Here is a 17,606-nt window from a genome sequence, read left to right as displayed (position 1 = left end):
ATTTTTCATAAGGTTTAATAAAATTGACAAACATTTGTTGATTAACTTTGCCCTCACTTGACTTTTAAAAAGAACAGAAAAATTCCATAAAAGTCCTTTTCTAAATGACTTTGTTTTAAAATCCCTACAGGTACTTTCTCATCCCAGAACTTCAGTGCCCTGAAATCTGAGGATTCCATCAAGATAATATGATAGGAACCTTCAGTGATTTGGAGCCATATCCTACTTAGACTAATGCAGGCCTTCCAGATTTCCTGAAAGCTTGGTACAACAGCACACATTGTAACAGGCACAGGCAATAATGCCATCTTTGCCTCAAGAAAGAGGTAAGCAGATTGATGTGATCACATTACAAAACATGAATATATTATAGATCATCACTGAGAATTTTTTCTAAGAATTAAAAATTAATTGAGGACTCAAAGAACTAGAATTTACAGTTTTACCTTTTTTGGGGGGGCATTTGTGTTCTCTGCTATGGAATTTTTGTTATTTTAATGATGTTTGGTTGGTTTACATTTCTTTTAAAGTTATTCAGGGACCTTCTCCCCTGGATCTGAATACAGAATTGCCTTATCAAAGCACAATGAAAAGGAAAGTCAGAAAGAAGAAAAAGAAGGGAACCATCACAGCAAATGTTGCTGGAACAAAGTTTGAAATTGGTAGGTCTTCTAAGGATCTCATAAGGTTTTCATAATTGTTGGAAAAATTGATTTGATGTTGAAAACAATGTAGAAATTCAGGGAGATAATTATCTTTTGTGTAATTGATTTTTAAATGCCTTCTATGAAATGTTCCTTTTTATGAGATATTTAACATGTTATTAATCAAGTAGAACATCAATGTAAATGAAAAGCTGTAGCTATTAATGGGATGGTATTAAATATATGTGGTTTTGATTAATACTTAGTTTTTAAATCAAGTATGAAATAAACATTAAATAGATTAAAGTATTAGATGTAAAATTTAAAAAGTACTGAATTAAAAAAATAAAAATAAAAAGTACAAAATTTGAGATTTTTATTAAACAATGAGAACCTGATTTAAAAACATTAAAAACACATTTAAAAAAACATTTGTCTCTGTTTTAAGAAATCGTTTTGATGATGCTGTTGCTTTTTTATTAATGAAATTTCAGTTTTATGTATTCTCTGTTGTATACAGAATAGATAAGAAGAATAATTGTTTTAAATTAAGATACATTTGCCCAGGAGGTTCCCTGGGTGGCTCAGCAGTTTAGCACCTGCCTTCGGCCCACGGTGTGATCCTGGAGTCCTGGGATCGAGTCCCACATCAGGATCCCTTCATGGAGTCTGATTCTCCTTTTGCCTGTTTCTGTGCCTCTCTCTCTCTCTGTGTCTCTCATGAATAATAAATAAAATCTTTTTTTTTTTAAAGATATTTTTGCCCACCATTGCAGAACTCTTTAACAAATACCAGAAGTACTCAACCAATCTTCCTCTTAGCCATTTTGCATTAAAAGAGTTAAGGAAAATCATATGAACTTCAAGGATGTTAATTATTCTTACCCTTATTAGTCTTTAAGAGTCTCATTTCCATTTACAGTAATTCACCAAAGTTCTTGAGCAATCAGTGGAATATTTCACTGCAATTGAGGTTCCTGATACTGTGTTTCAACAAATGGTCCTTAGAGGCAGGGACTTGAAACAGGTTAGCATGGGAGGGTGAGATGGCAAGATTCAGGGTTTATTTGCAGCATGTTTTCTAGAAACAAGAATAAGGTGACCACTGTTAAAGTGACTGATGAGTGGTGCTAATTTATCCTCTTACTTACTTTTAAGATTCCGGTGGGGTTCATCAGGAACCTGATCTACAGGAGAGGGTCTAAGTGCAATTCCCTCTCACTTTCCCAGGGCTGAAGTTGCCTTAGCATTCTTTATACTGACTCCTACCTCCTTGCTGAGCCTGCTCAGGGTTTAAGAGAATTTCTTACTCAGTCCTTGGATCAGGGACTGTTGGGAGAATACAAAGGAGGGGAGGGAAAGGGAGAATTGGCCATGTGTCAGGGAGGAAGTGCTTCCTTGCTTTTCCCTTATTTAAGCTAGTGATATACAACAGCTTACTTCTTACTGCTTTCTTAACAGTTTGAATTATATAATGGAAATACACTCAAGCCATAGTTAGGACACCTGTGTTTTTGCCCTAGGTGTTGCCTGTTTCCCTCATGTAGAATACTTTGCTGTAGTTTTAATAGTCATGTTTTTATAACCATTGACCAAACATTTCCACATGCATTACTTCATTTAATTCTTCCAGAAACCCTCTAAAATAGGCTGCATTACTCCCTTCCTTCCATTCTCCTGCCTTTCCTCATTCTAATAGTGAATTGGAAGTGGCTAATAGTCATAAGAAAATAAACATGGAAAAATAAAGAGCAAAATAAGACGAATCTTGTGGCTGATAAGGATACAAAATACATTCCGTGAGAGTCTCTATAGTTGGAGATGGACATAGATTTGACTCAGAGCTTCCTGGCAACCAAAGCAAATATTTAAAAATAATCAGTTATAGAATGCAGAAGATAAAATCATACTGATCATTCAAAGGAGATATGACTTCTGTATTCCTGAGTCTTGGGAGAAATTTCTTATGAAGACATGTTGTGGAATAATGAAGTGCATTCTCTCAGTAGTTCTATAATTAATACATTATGAAATTCCACATGGGTTTTTTAAAATTTAAATATAATTATCCAACATGCTTAGTTTCAGATGTAGTGTTCAATGATTTATCAGTTGCCTATAACACCCAGTTCTCTATACATCCTTTATAGTAGAGTTAAAGAAACAAGCCCAGTGAGAGTGAGCAACTTACCCAAGTTCACACAGATGGCAAAAGTGGAACTTGAACCCAAATTCATTTGGTTCCAAATTCAGTTTTCTATTTACTGTGTCATGCTGCTTAAATAAAATATGAATTGAAATTTGAAATGAGAAACATAAATGTACCTTCTGTATCTAAAATTCAGAGAGTTTCATGGATTCCTATTTTTAAAATTCCTGAGCAGCCTCTGAAAGCTCTATGGGTCAAGGCCAAAGATCACAGGACAAATTGTGAGGAATGTATTTTTGGTAATTTTTATTAAACGGAGACAAGAAGGATTGGAGAAGGGGATATGTAAGTATGTAAAGGGAAATGTGAGAAAATAGTTTATATGGTTATCACTATTTTACCAATAGGGCATTTGGTTTGGTAGAAATTCAGTACAGAGGCTATTATTTCACCCCCTTTTAAAAGAGAGCTCCTAAAATATTAGCATTTAAAGGCGTAGAGTTAGGCTTTAGCTGTCATCAGCTTTCTGTTTGGAACTGATGCGTTAAAGCGATTTCTTTTCCATGCAGTGGAGGATGATATCCTTAAAAGATTCCAATTGATTTCTAAAATTTCAGTTCAAATAAAAATTTGACTAAATAGCTTACCTGAGAAAAGTGACATTTTAATACCCGGTATTGTATTTTCCTTTGAAGTTCAACTTAGTTCTCCAAGCTCTGAATTTCATAATAAAAGGGATTTATATATGACTAACCTTACAGATTTGGTTTTGTGAATCTAAGGAAAGAATGGATCTTTCCCACTATTATGTAACCTGAATGGTCCCAGCCTCACTGGTTCATGTGTATAGTCATAACCACTTTTTAGTAGCTCATTATACTCCCTCCGTCTGTAACTGCCACCGGTTCCATTTCTCTCTGTAAGGTCGTCTCAGTTATTTCTGAGCAGCCCCAAACAATGTCTCCCCTGCAATCAGGGACAGGTCTGCTCTTAAGCTGCTATTCTGGCTTTATTATTTTTTTTCTGCTTAGGAGTGAGTTAAAGGAGTCTCCCAGGCTTTGTGGTTATTGCCCTTGCCCTTCCTGTTAGGCCTGGGTGCACAGCAGGTCCCGAGCCTTCAAGTCATCAAAGCTTCATGGTAGTCTGGGGCAGACAAGAGAACATCCCTTATCCCAACTCTTGCTTTGTACCTTGTCACCTGGACCTTCAGAACAGCCCCATGGCTCTCATGGACAACTGCAACTTCAGCTCAGCATTCCTCCTCTGCCCCAAGATCATCACTATTCTCTTCTTTTGTGCTTGTGCTCTGAACCATTGCATAAAAAGTCCTTTCTTTCTCGTTGGCCAAAAAGCAATCAAGAATCTCTAGGACTTGAGACCAACAGGTGTCTGTCTGCTTATCAGTTTTATACTTGAGCCAAGTAAATTTAGACAATTGATCCCCTTTTACCATTTCCCCTCATACATAAGATACACAGTAAAAGGAAAACATTTACAAATAAAAATATTGAAGTGCTGCTATATAATTACACCTTTCTATTAAGACTCAGAATTCTGTTGGAACTCAAATTTATCCTAAATATTTTGCTTATCCTTATTCTAAACTTGAAATTCATTAGAAGAATAATGTTAGTATGTTAATTGTGATATCCAAATCAGAGAGGAGCATATGAATAGTTTGTACTAAAAAACAAACTTTCCTCTGTGCATAAATTTTTTTTCAATAGGATTAAAGGGTTAGAAGCAGATAGGAGGCCAGTTTCCAGATCTCTACTGTGAATTCTACTTCATTATTCCATATCCTGAATTAACCCAGCTGACTTGATTTTAACTGCTAAAAATAATTTGATCTGGGGAGGTTGAAAGTATAGGATGGGTCTAATGATCAGGAACTATTTTTACCTTTTCCCTTTTGTACCTAGCCCAAGGTCACAAAAAAAGCCATGAAGTACATTTTCCTGAGTAGAGGTGTTGTCTCAGCTGTGTGTATGTTTTCACTGTGCCATGAATAGTCACTGAACTCTTTAGCAGTATTGTGTACCCGCTAAATCTCAGAGGGTTGAAACCAAAGATTTTGAGTGCAATCTAAAAACAGTTCTCAGTTACTGTGAGTATAATTTGGCCCTAGAAAAATTGTCGTTACTAAAAATAAGGGTATGCTATAACTAATGGATATTTTGCAAATGAAATACTGTGAGATAAAATTTGCATATATCAAAAAATGTTTCCACAACGAATATATTTCAGAAGTATTTTAATTTTCACTTAATTTCATCATTTACTTGCAGTTCGCTTAGTAATAGATGAAATGGGATTTATGAAAACTCCAGATGAGGATGAAACAAGTAACCTTATATGGTGTGATTCTGCGGTTCAGCAGGAGAAGATTGCAGAGCTGCAAAATTACCAGGTGGGGATTAATCATGACCAATTATTGGTTTCAGGAGAGTATATGAATTCCATTATAATTTTACTTAGGGTTCTTAATGTGTTGACATTAAATTTCATTTCTAACCTACCTACATAGCCTCATAGCCTGTTTTTTGCTGTCCAGTTTTACTGTTTGCATAAAAGCCTGAATTCCTTCCAATCTTTTAACCTCTTTCCATCTTTAAGGAAGAATTAATAGGAGAAAACTTTTCCCACATGGGTGCTTTGCATTACAAGTGATGTGGAATACATTGCACAGAGGTATCAGGAAGTGGAAATACTTTGTAATGTCTGCTATGTGTAATTTGACTTCATTCTTTTATTTTTAGAATGTCAAGCAAACATATTAAAAAAATAGACATCAAACTGAAAAGCCAAATACACAGAATTGTAGATAGTCAACATTTTGTATAGTTTGTTAGCATAGAGTGTAATACAGAATTGACAATACAATAGGGAACAAACAAGGCTATTTTCGTCAATATTTCTACAATTCTTATCTGTATGAATATAGTGACTTTGAAATACTAGAAATAATTTGGAACTTGAATTACCAGTTATTCAATACAGAAAATTGTAACTTTAATATCTGTGTAAACACTGTCTGATTTCTTAAAAAATTTGCAATTTTATTCTTTGCTTATTGTAGATTCTTTAATTCTATAAAGTCATTAGAGGTCATTTAATTTTAACTATTTTACATTAATAACAATCAGTTCTTAAAAAAAACATTAAACTCGCAGGATGGATGTAACTCTATTGTAGTATAAATGAATGTTTTCATTAAGTCCATGAGAATATTAATGTTTACCTTTTTATTTTCCAGAGGATCAACCATTTTCCAGGAATGGGGGAGATCTGTAGAAAGGATTTCTTAGCAAGAAATATGACTAAGTAATCTTCATTTTCTTATAATAGAGAAGACCTTTTCAAAGTTTGTTTTGAATATTATAGTGCATCTTTCACCAGGTTACATTGATTTGAAATAATATTTTGATGGAAGAGATAGAATTTTCACGATAGCAGGTCTTAGAGGTTCCCTGGTCTTCCTTCACTTTGTAGAGGAGGTAACTGAGAATCAGAGAAGTGAGTATCTTGCACAAGTCAAACAAATAGTTAATAGCAGAGCTGGAGCAGAATCCTGGTCTCCAGAATCTCAGGCTTCTTTTTACTGCAGTTTAGCAACATAATACACTGTATACGTGTGTGTGTGTGTGTGTATTCATACAGTGGTTATTGAGCATCTGTATGTTATTGAGCATCTAATATGTGCCAGGCACAATAGTAGGTGCATATGTGTACACACGTACACATAGACACATGTATATATCTCCACCCAAGGATATACATGTACATATATTTATTTCTGAGACTATTTGGAGTAACAGTCTGCTTTTATGGGAAAAACTGTTTGAAGGCTCTCAAGTATTATACCAAATGAACTGCAGAATTTTTTCATGATTTATATTCTGTTGATTAATTTTTTTTTAGTTTAAGGAAGTTGAGTGATAATTTGAGAAAGTTTTTAAAAAAGACAACTCAAACAGAGAAAGGTTAGCAAACTGGCATGTAATCAAATATTTGTGTGCATCCTGTGAAAGCTTATACACCCACTCACTCAACAAATATTTTTTGTGTGTCTACTATAGAGTAGAGACTGCTAGCAAGTAAACAAGATAAATAAGGCCTAGTCTCTGCCTACAAATCAATTTTTATTAAGGGAGAAAGAGTGATACATATAATACAGTTTGATGGTAGTATGTTAGGGGAGAGTCAATGTATGGCAGTGACAAAGATAATAACAGACGTCATTTCTAGGAGAGGTTTTTTGGAGAATTCAAATGCAAAATTGATATTGAAAAGTGTATAGTAGGAGTTCACCCTGTGAGAAGGAGGCAAGGAGACTAGGCAAAGACAACAATGGGAGAAACTATATGGAGACTTAAATCAACATGTTTCAGGAACTTCTAAGCAGTTTCTGTGGTTTTATAAGGTGTCAGGAGGCTCAGCCTCAGATGATGCTGCAGATAAATATGAAGGTCAGGCTGCATATGCCATGTTACTGTGTTTTATTCAATCATTTAATTATTGATTCTTTAACCTCTTTAACTACTCAGGAAATATTTCTGTCTATCCTGAGAGAAATGACATGTTTTTTAATGGGTTTAAGAAAAGATATGTTTTACAAAATCTTGGTGGGCCTGTAGATAATGGATTCAAAGAAGGTAGAAAGGAGGGAGGAAGCCCTGAAGGAGGTGATTGTCAACATCTGATAAATGAAAGGAGAGATAGTGGGAATGGGGAAGAGAAAATACATATGGAAAATAGGAAAAAACCAGAATTGACAGGAATGGAAAGCTGCTGTGATATAAGAATCAAAGAAGTGTCCAAGATGACTGCTAGGTTTCTGGCTTAGGAGATTGTGTAGGTGGGACAATTTAGTAACAGGGATTATAGGAAGAATGGACTTCAGAGGAAAGGGAATTACTTCTGCAAAGTTTTGAACATGTGTTTCAAACAAACAAAACAAGACTTAGTATACTCAGAGGCTTCACATGGTTTTCTCAGAAAAGTAGTTGAACTTCAAAAACAGTGGAGTAAAAGATGATCAAAGCTGTTCCTTATGGGTGGCCCAGAGGACTCAAAATCATTTTTAAAGGAGCAATATGAATGGCACCTGGCAGTGAACCATTTTCTGCTACCCACCTTCTCATCCCATAGGCAGAGTTAATGACTATTTCCATATGTTAACTTGCCATGTATGTCTTCATTGCACTAACCACATTGTATTTAATAGCCTATATATAAATTCCTTATGGTAGAAACCATATTAATTTGTCTTTATATCCCAGTGCTTAGTAATAAAGTATGTATTCAAATGAATGATCTATCAATATATGAATTAGTACAGAGAACAGAGAATCTTGTCTGTTTTTTTCACTGATGTATCCTCAATGTCCAGAATAATGTCTAGCACAAAATAGGTGCTTTATAGACATTTGTTGAATGAATCAATAAATGAAGAAATGGTGGGAATTAAAATCTCTGTAGTAAATGTCAGCAGCATAGAGAAAGAAAGTTTAGAAAAGTTTGAATAGAAATTACTTTTCATATTATCTCTAATTTACAGAATGATCAAGTCCCGGCCTTTGGATTATACCTTTGTTCCTCGAACATGGATATTCCCTGCTGAATATACACAGTTCCAGAACTATATGAAAGAATTGAAGAAAAAAAGAAAGCAGAAAACTTTTATAGTAAAACCAGCTAATGGTGCAATGGGTCATGGGTAGGTATTTTTCACCTAGAATGTATAAAAGCTTTAAAAAAAAAAAACTGGGGGAAAAGAATAAATGTGAGCCTTCACTCATGGTTTATTATGAAAAAAAAATAAAATGGGTCTCTGTTGCTTTTTTGGAACTAAATATTTATTGAGCCCTTTTACGTTGTTCCACAGGCTTAATGAATTAAATTTAAAAATTAAATCAGTTGAAAGACTGATAATTGGAGACAATAAAATAAGAGAAAAAAGATGTTTTCTAATTTTTCCTTAAGCAGAAAATTTCCATTTATTTTGTTTTTTAAATATTTTATTAATTCAAGAGAGAAATTGAGAGAGAGAGAGTGGGAGAGGCAGAGAAAGAGAGAATGAGCAGTGAGGAGAGGCAGAGGGAGGGGGAGAAGACTCCCTGCTTACCAGGGGGCCTAATACAAGACATGATCCCAGGACCCTGGAATTATGACCTGAGCCAAAGGAAGACACTTCAATTGACTGAGTCACCCAGGCACCCAAAATTTGCATTTATAATAATTTTAGAGTAAGCTTGGATGGTAAAGTTCAGTTGATATAGTAGAGCTAAATTGACTTGGAGAAGCTAGAAATTTAAAGCAAAATAAGTATCCTCTTTGCTTTACGAATAAGCTTTTTTCTTATGGAGCCACAGTATTTGAATTGAATATCACTAAAACACGTTTTAAGCTAAAGTACCACAAACTAGACATGTTAGCTGATTATACAACTTAATATTCATATGTCCTTTTGCTTTCTAATGTTTTCTACAATGTACTTTTTTGAGGCTGCTTTTAATAAAAACATATTATTTTAACATTTTGATTTATCATTTTATCATTATATATTGTTCTTCCTTGTCTCTTATAACAATTTTTGTCTTAAAGGCTGTTTTGTCTAGTACTAGTATAATCACTCCAGTTCTCTTTTGGTTACCTTTAGTATGGAGTATCTTTTCCATTTGATCACTTTCAACTTATTTGAATCTTTGAATCTAAAGTGAATCTCTTGTAGACAGTGTGTGATTGGATCATGGTTTTTTTTTTATACATTCTGCAAGGCTTGTCTTAGTTGGAGAGTTAATGTACTCAATGTAATTATTGATAAGGAAAGATTTCAGCCATTTTGCTATTTGTTTTCTATGTCTTAGTATAGTTAACATTCTTCAATTCCTCCTTTTCTACTCTCTTGTGTATTAAATAGATATTTTCTTGTGTGCCATTTTAATTTTGTCATTTATTTTACTATATATTTTTGAGTTTTTAAAATTTTTTATTATTTTTATTATTTTTTTAGGAATAGAATTTATTGACTTATCACTGACCTATAATACCCACTGTTCATCATAACAAGTGCCCTCCATAATACCATCGTCAGTTAGTTCATTCCCCACCCACGTCCCTCCATCAATCCTCTGTTTATTCTCTATTGTTGAGTCTTATTGTTAGCTTCCCCCCTCTCCTTCTCTCTTTTTTCCCTTCCCACACATTCATCTGTTTTGTTTCCTAAATTCCACGCATGAATGAAATCATATGGTATTTATCTTTCTCTGACTGACTTATTTCGCTTAGCATAATACATTTCTAGCTCCATCCACGTTGCTGCAAATGGCAAGATTTCATTCTTTTTGATGGCTGAGTAATATTCCATTGTGTATGTCGACCACATCTTCATTATCCATTCATCAGTCAGTGGACACTTGGGCTCTTTCCATAGTGGCTATTGTTGATAATGCTGCTATAAACATCAGGTTGCATGTACCCCCTTTGAATCTCTATGGGAGGGTTTTTTTTTAAGTGGTTTCCCTGGTATTATAACTAACACTTTGATTTATAACAGTTTTATTTAGATTAATATCAACTTAGCTTCAATAGTAAAACGAAAACAAAACCAAAAAAGACCTCACTTTGCCTCTATATAGCTCTGTCCTTTTTTATATTATGATTGTCACAAATTACATTTTCATAAACTGTGTGCCCATCAACATAGATTTATTATTGTTGAATGCAGTTGCATTTTAAATAATATAGGAAAAAAGAATAGTTATAAATCTAAACTACATTAATAGTGACTTTCATATTTACTTATGTAGTCACCTTTACCAGTGTTTTTTATTTCTTTATGTGGATTTGAGTTACTGTCTAGTGTCCTTTCATTTTAGTCAGAAGAATTCTTTTTAGCATTTCTTATAGGCCAACTATACTAGCAACAAACTCTCAGTTTTTATATGGGAATGTCTTTTTTTTTTAAGGATTTTTTTTTTAAAGATTTTTATTTATTTATTTATGAGAGACGCAGAGAGAAAGAGAGGCAGAGACACAGGCAGAGGGAGAAGCAGGCTCCAGGCAGGGAGCCCGACGTGGGACTCGATCCCGGGTCTCCAGGATCACACCCTGGGCCGAAGGCGGCGCTAAACCGCTGAGCCACCCGGGCTGCCCTATATGGGAATGTCTTAATTCCTTTTTCGATTTTGAATACTTTTGCTAGATATGGAATTGTTGGTTAACAGTCGTTTTTTGTTGTTGTTGTTTTTGTTTTTCTCTGTCTTTCTGTCAGCACCTTGTATATATCATCTCACTGCCTTTGGTCTCCATTGTTTCTGATGAGAAATCAGATATTTATTTTATTGAGGATCCTTAAGTGTAATAAGAAGATTTAGTCTTGGTTTCAAGATTCTCTCTGTCTTGGCTTTTGACAGTTTTATTATAATATGCCTTACTGTGGATCTCTTTCAGTTTATCCTATTTGGAGTTCACTGAGTTCTTTAGATGTATTTATTTTTTTTAAGATTTTATTTATTTATGAGAGGGAGAGAGAGAGAGAGAGAAAGAGGTAGAGACACAGGCAGAGGGAGAAGCAGGCTGCATGCAGGGAGCCTGATGTGGGACTTGATCCCTGATCTCCAGGATCACGCCCTGGGCTGAAGGTGGTGCTAACCCACCGAGCCACCCCGGCTGCCCTAGATGTATTTAGATGTAGTTAATAGTTTTCATCAAATTAGGAAGTTTTCAGCCATTAATTCTTCAAATATTTTTTCTGTTCCGTTCTCTCTTCTCCTTTTGAGATTCCCAATGTGTGTGTGTTGGTATTCTTGATGGTGTTCCATAACACTCTTAAGCTCTGTACATTTTTCTTCATCCTTTTTTCTTTCTGTTCCTGAGACGTTTCAATTGACCTACCTTCAAGTTAACTGATTTTTCCCCCTGACTTCCTGTATCTTCTGTTTAGCCTCTCTATTGAATTTTTATTTAATTACTGTGTTTTTTAACTCCAGAATTTCAGTTTGGGTCCCTCCACTCTTTTTAACAAACAAACAAACAAACAAACAAACAAAAAAACAAAAAAAAAACCCCAGCTATATCTCTATTGATATTCTCTATTTCGTGAGATACCATTCTTATGGTTTCCTTCAGTTCTCTGCATATGGTTTCCTTTAATTCTTTGAACAAATTTATTTAATTTTTTAAAAAGATTTTATTAATTTATTCATGAGAAACACACAGCCCGATTCAGGACTCGGTCCTGGGACTCTGGGATCATGCCCTGAGCCAAAGGCAGATGCTCTACCACTGCGCCACCCAGGCATCCCTTTGAACAAATTTAAAACAGTTGATCTAAATAGTTGATTTTCTAGTAAGCCCAGTGTCTGTCTTTCTATTAATTGGTAATTTTCTTGTGTATGGGCCATACTATCTTTTCTCTTTGTATGATACATAATTTTTTTTGTTGAAAACTAGACATTTTGAATGTTATAATGTAGCAACTCTGAAAATCAGATTTCCCCCTTCTACAAGGTTTTTTTTTTTTTTTTTTTTTTTTTTTGCTGCTTATTATGGTTGCTTATTTGGTTAGTGATCTTTCTGAAATAATTTTGTGGAGTCTGTATTTTTTGTTGTGTGGCACTGAAATTACTGTTCTGTTGGGTCAGTGCTCAGCTAGTAAGTGGACAGAGATTTCTTCAAATATTTGCAATCAAAACAAATGAAGAAAAAAAACTTTCCCCAAATCAAAACTCCCAGTCCTTGCAGATGGGGTATATGAGTGTGTTGGAACAAGCCATCAACACTTAACTAGGCAATTTAAAACTCAGCTTTAGTCTTCATTTCCTCCTTGTGCAGAGCCTGTTGGTTGGCCAGAGATAAGAGCTTAGGGACTTACAGGTCTTTCCTGAGCATGCACTTAGCCTTGGGTATGCACATGGCATTCTAGATTCCCAAAAATAAGAGGTTTTCAAAACTCTTATTCCTCCAAAGATTCTCATACTTCAATCTTTCTTCTCAATATTTTTAGTTAATATATTGTTTTCCCCAACCTTTATTGGTTGCCATAGGCAGCAGGAACTAATTCATTTGTCTTTAAATGTTTTCAATAATGCCTGCAACCCCTTCAAGCAGCTGCCTCAACACTAGGAGAGTTCCTACTTAGGCAAGGTAAAAGCAAGTCCTTTGAGTTTCTTCAGGAAGCCACCAGGCAGGTAAAACAACAATAATAACAACAAAACTACCACAAGAATAAGGTCTATTCTGTTCCCTCCAGAACCAGTACCTGTACTGGGAACATGGGCTGTGTTCAAGGCCATTGCTGAGTTGAGGTTGGGGGATGGGACCAAAATAAGTTAAAATGCCACAAAGCTCTTTTACATAGATTTGGCTTTTTATTTTTCCTCTCTCTCTCTCTCTCTTTTTTTTTTTTTTGATTGTTACTTGGTTGTTACAAGCTTTTGGTCAGTTTTGAGGTTTCCAAAAAAGTTGATTCTGATAACTTTTTGGCTGTTCATTGCTTTTGTGGAGGGACAGACTTTGGAGTTCCCTACTGCACCATTTTCCTCTTGAGTATTGTCTGTAATTTTGTTAACATCTTGACCCCCTATCAAATTATTCTTTTAATTCTCTTTTTTTTTTAAACTTAGAATTTCTTTGATAAGAAATGGTGACAAACTTCCATCTCAGGATCATTTGATTGTTCAAGAATACATTGAAAAGCCTTTCCTAATGGAAGGCTACAAGTTTGACTTACGAATTTATATTCTGGTAACATCGTGTGATCCACTGAAAATATTTCTGTACCATGATGGGCTTGTGCGAATGGGAACAGAGAAATACATTCCACCTAATGAGTCTAATTTGGTAAGTGATACCAGACAGAATTGATGGCTTTATTCATTTGTTCAACTTGTACTTTTTAAAGCATGCATTGTGTGTAAAGATTATATGAATCAAAGTAGCTCTTCTCAAGTTTTTATACTCAGGAATTGTGTACATAAACAAGACTGCTTCTAGTTTATAGACAGCTTTGTGAAAATTAGAAAAAAAAATGTCTCCTCTAGCAGGGCGCTGTGAGCACAAGGATCAAAGCACACGTGTATGTAGTGGCCCTGTATAGAAATGACATGTACATGTGTATACAGTGGCCCTTATAGAAATGGATTTCAGAGTGCATATGAGTATGCTGTGATCCTGAATAGAAATGACTTACTTAGAAATATAAATAAGTGTCTCATTGAGAAGGACAAAGTATCATGGAGTTGAATATAGGGATAGTTTGTGTTCAGCTTCTCATTTGAGTATTTGAGCAAGCTTTATATAAAGGTATGGTTTAACATGTAGGGTGTGGGAGAAAGTATATGAAACAGAGAAAGCAAGAGCCATCAGAAAGTAGAGTTATTAATTTTTGTTTTCACAAAAGAAAAGATGGTAAATTTACATTGACCAAATTTAAAGACATAAATTGGCAGTTTCAGTGTGCTTTTTAAAATCTATTAAATTGAACTTTTTAAAAAAAGATTTTATTTATTTACTCATGAGAGACACAGAGAGAGGCAGAAATATAGACAGAGGGAGAAGCAGGCTCCCAGTGGGGCGCCTGATGCGGCACTCGATCCCAGGACCCCAGGATCACAACCTGAGCCATAGGCAGACACTCAACCACTGAGCCACTCAGGTGCTGCTCTATAGATATTTTTCCATTAAGATTTCATTTGTGCAGCCATATATTCATGGATGAAAGTCATAACTGAAGTTTATGGTTTATGAAGGTCAAACTGTAACACTTTATTATCATAATTTATCATGAAAGTAAAAAACTTCAATTTATTATATATAATAAAAGTTTAGTTAACCTCGACCCTATTTTTGGACCTCCTAATTGTAGTAAAAATTATAGTTAATTAAGTATTGTTTCCCATTTTGTCAAAAGCCTGGTTATTTTTCTCCTCCAATGTTATGTGCATAGCTAACTGCACAAAAAGTGCTCATATTTTAAAAATTACATAATGACTGATCATAAGCATTGCTATATGTTAAATTAATTGAAAAATGTTGTAAGTCTGGCAAGGGAAGAATAAGGGAACTGTCAAAGTTTTTACTGGAAAGGAAGATAAAAGAATAATCTCTTTAAAGGTCATAAAGTGTGAATATATCCAGCCACCAAGTAATATTTGAACTCTACTGCATTCTAGGCATTTTGCTGGTTTTGGAAAAACAGTGACCAACAGATACAGTGCTTGACCTCTCAAAAGCAACAGTCTAGTGGGGAGGCAGAAAATAAAATAAGCAATTATAATACCTGATGGTAAGTGTAATGGTCTAAGACACTGAGGGTGCTATGGCAGTGCATAGCAAGGACATCTAACCCAGCTGGAGATAAAGTTTAAAGAAGGAGTTTATGAAGCAAAATATGAATAATAAAGGATTAGCCAGTTTGAGGGAAGGGTAGGGTGGGTAGGGTAGTCCATAGAGAAAAATGGCTCATGGTATGGTGTGTTTGGAGAAAGCAGTCATGTTCAATATGGCTAAATACAGACTATGAAGGGTGGGTGTTCAGAGATGAGGAGGAAGAGCCTGGAAAAAGAGAAGGAAAGGAGGAATGTGATTTTTGTCTTAAAAAGGTCATCTGGTCTGTAGTGTGGGGAATGTGAGAGATGGATGTAGATGTAGATGGATGGAGAGGTGAGGGTAAGGGAGAAGGTATTTTCTAGTCTAACCACATGTGGGAAGAAAGATGGCCTTATCTGCAGTAATAGCAGTAGGGCTAGCCTAAGAATAAGAACTTAGATTTAAGATATATCTATGATAACATGGATAATATTGCTGTAATATACTGACAGGTTGGATCTGCAGAAGAGGAAATGGGAGAGAGAAATGAAGGATAAAACTCAAGAATTTTGGCATGGGCAGTTGGGTGGATGGGGAATTATTCACCGTGACAGGAAATACAAGGGCTTGCAGAAAGCTGGTGTGCTTGGTTGACATGCCTGAGCAGCCTCCAAATGGAGCTATGCTATAAGTATTTGGGTGTATAGCGTAGGTCTGGAGTTCACGAGAGAACCAAACTATAGGCCTAATTTGAGACTTGTCAGCTCTTAAATTATAATTAAAATAACTGGTGGGGTAAGAATGGGTTATAATATATTCTAATGCAGATAGTCATGTTTTGAGAGAAAAGAGTAAGGGAAGATATAGCAAAGAGTAAGATTTGGAAGCTCATTTAGATGGTAAAGTGATTTATCTTAATATCTTAAATTATATGTATGTGATTTGCTTAAGCACATTCATAAGGAAATCATAAGGAAAGTTTGGAAGTCAGGAAATGTAGCCTCTGTGTCTCACTTTGCCAAGTGCTTTTGAATCATGTAATCTTGTGGCTTTGGCTCACATGTACAAAGAATTATCTTCTCCTGTGTAAGTGTCAATGTTCCTTATATATCTTTAAATTTTCTTTTTTTAAAAAAGATTTTATTTATTTATTCATAAAAGACCCAGAGAGAGGCAGAGACACAGGCAGAGAGAGAAGCAGGCTCCACGCAGGGAGCCCGATGTGGGACTTGGTCCCAGAACTCCGGGATCATGCCCTGAGCCAAAGGCAGACGCTCAACTGCTGAGCCACCCAGGTGTCCCAATATATCTCTAAAATTTCAACGTTCACCTTTTTTGACTTCACAATCAAATTCCTAGATTAAGATACGAAAAAAAAAAAAATGAAATACAAAATATTTTATCTAAAGTGTGATCACAATTATGTAGAAAGTAAGCTTAAAAAATGGCTGGAAAAAATAAATCAAAATGTTCTCATTGGTTTGTTTTTGGATTGCATACTCTTACATATTTGTTTCTTCCTGTTTCCAATTTTTAAAATAGTGAACATGTATTTTATGAAGAGTTGTGTATGTTTATAAGAATTAAATATTGGTAAACTACACGTATGGAGATCATAAGACACAGAATTTCAGGCATTGAAATATAATAACCATTTATTTTTTGCTAACAGTTTAGCAGTCGGCCAGTTCTTCAAAAGTTTTGTATATCCCAATTCATTGTATTGAACCTACATGCTAAAAAAAAAAAAAAAAAAAAAAGAGTAGAGAATAGTTATATCCTTCTCATTCCCTGCAGGTTGCTATTTGGTTTATAGCTATCTTCACTCCTTATGGCCAATGTCCAACTGGCAATGAATTGCTTAGAAGATTTTTGTTGAAGTAGATGTGAAACTGGAATTTCCAATCCTACTTACAAAGATACTGTTTTAAGAAAAATGCACAGTTCCATTTCTTACTCATTTTTTCACTAGGATAGCTATAGTTTTTATCATTGTTGTTATTCTTTATTTTAAGAAATTATTGCCAAATGGAGAGCCCCTCAAAAACTTTCCAACCTTTTTTAAAATTGAAAAATGATTTATATTTTAGCATTATATAGGAAATGCTATGGGCTATGGTTTGATTCCTTTCCTTTTTCTTCAAATCAAGCAGTTATGATTAGACAAGCAGAAGATTTATGCTCTTTCTTTTAAAATATCACTTAATTTAAAGCTTTTTCTAAGTTTTGTTAGGTTAGGGACTATGTCTGTCTTGCTTATTTTGTATTTACAGTGCCCAGTACCAGTTCCTGCAGGTAGTAAATAGGTACGCCTTAAATACTGTTTAGTGAATGAAAAAATAAATTCTTAATTAGTTATGAGCACTTGGGTTAGTAAACAACATGTAGCTCAAATGATCAGTTCTGCACATTTGCTTCAAATGTTACTGTAGATCTAAGCTAATTGCGGTGAAGATAAAATATGATACAAATATACTTGGCTATTTGTATCTTAACCAAGA

At 34.8% G+C, this 17,606-nt stretch overlaps 1 protein-coding gene across 7 annotated transcripts in view; it reads left to right on the top strand.

Moving 5' to 3' along the window:
• TTLL7 (tubulin tyrosine ligase like 7) overlaps nt 1–17,606 on the top strand; it is a 153,399-nt gene that overhangs the window by 56,152 nt on the left and 79,641 nt on the right. For all 7 annotated transcript variants that reach the window (XR_012034920.1, XM_072834239.1, XM_072834242.1 and 4 more), the window contains 6 exons: nt 131–326; nt 531–662; nt 5,082–5,203; nt 6,050–6,117; nt 8,354–8,512; nt 13,422–13,638. Coding sequence is in view for 6 of the 7 variants with exons in the window: in XM_072834239.1 (XP_072690340.1) it covers nt 302–326; nt 531–662; nt 5,082–5,203; nt 6,050–6,117; nt 8,354–8,512; nt 13,422–13,638 (723 nt within the window). In the remaining variant the exon portion in view is untranslated. The remainder of the gene's footprint in view (nt 1–130; nt 327–530; nt 663–5,081; nt 5,204–6,049; nt 6,118–8,353; nt 8,513–13,421; nt 13,639–17,606) is intronic.

The sequence above is a fragment of the Canis lupus genome, chromosome 8, assembly GCF_048164855.1.
Source record: "Canis lupus baileyi chromosome 8, mCanLup2.hap1, whole genome shotgun sequence".
In the NCBI taxonomy this organism is placed as follows: domain Eukaryota; kingdom Metazoa; phylum Chordata; class Mammalia; order Carnivora; family Canidae; genus Canis; species Canis lupus.
The sequence above is the reverse complement of the archived record's forward strand: the minus strand, read 5'-3'. Positions and strand labels throughout refer to the sequence as shown.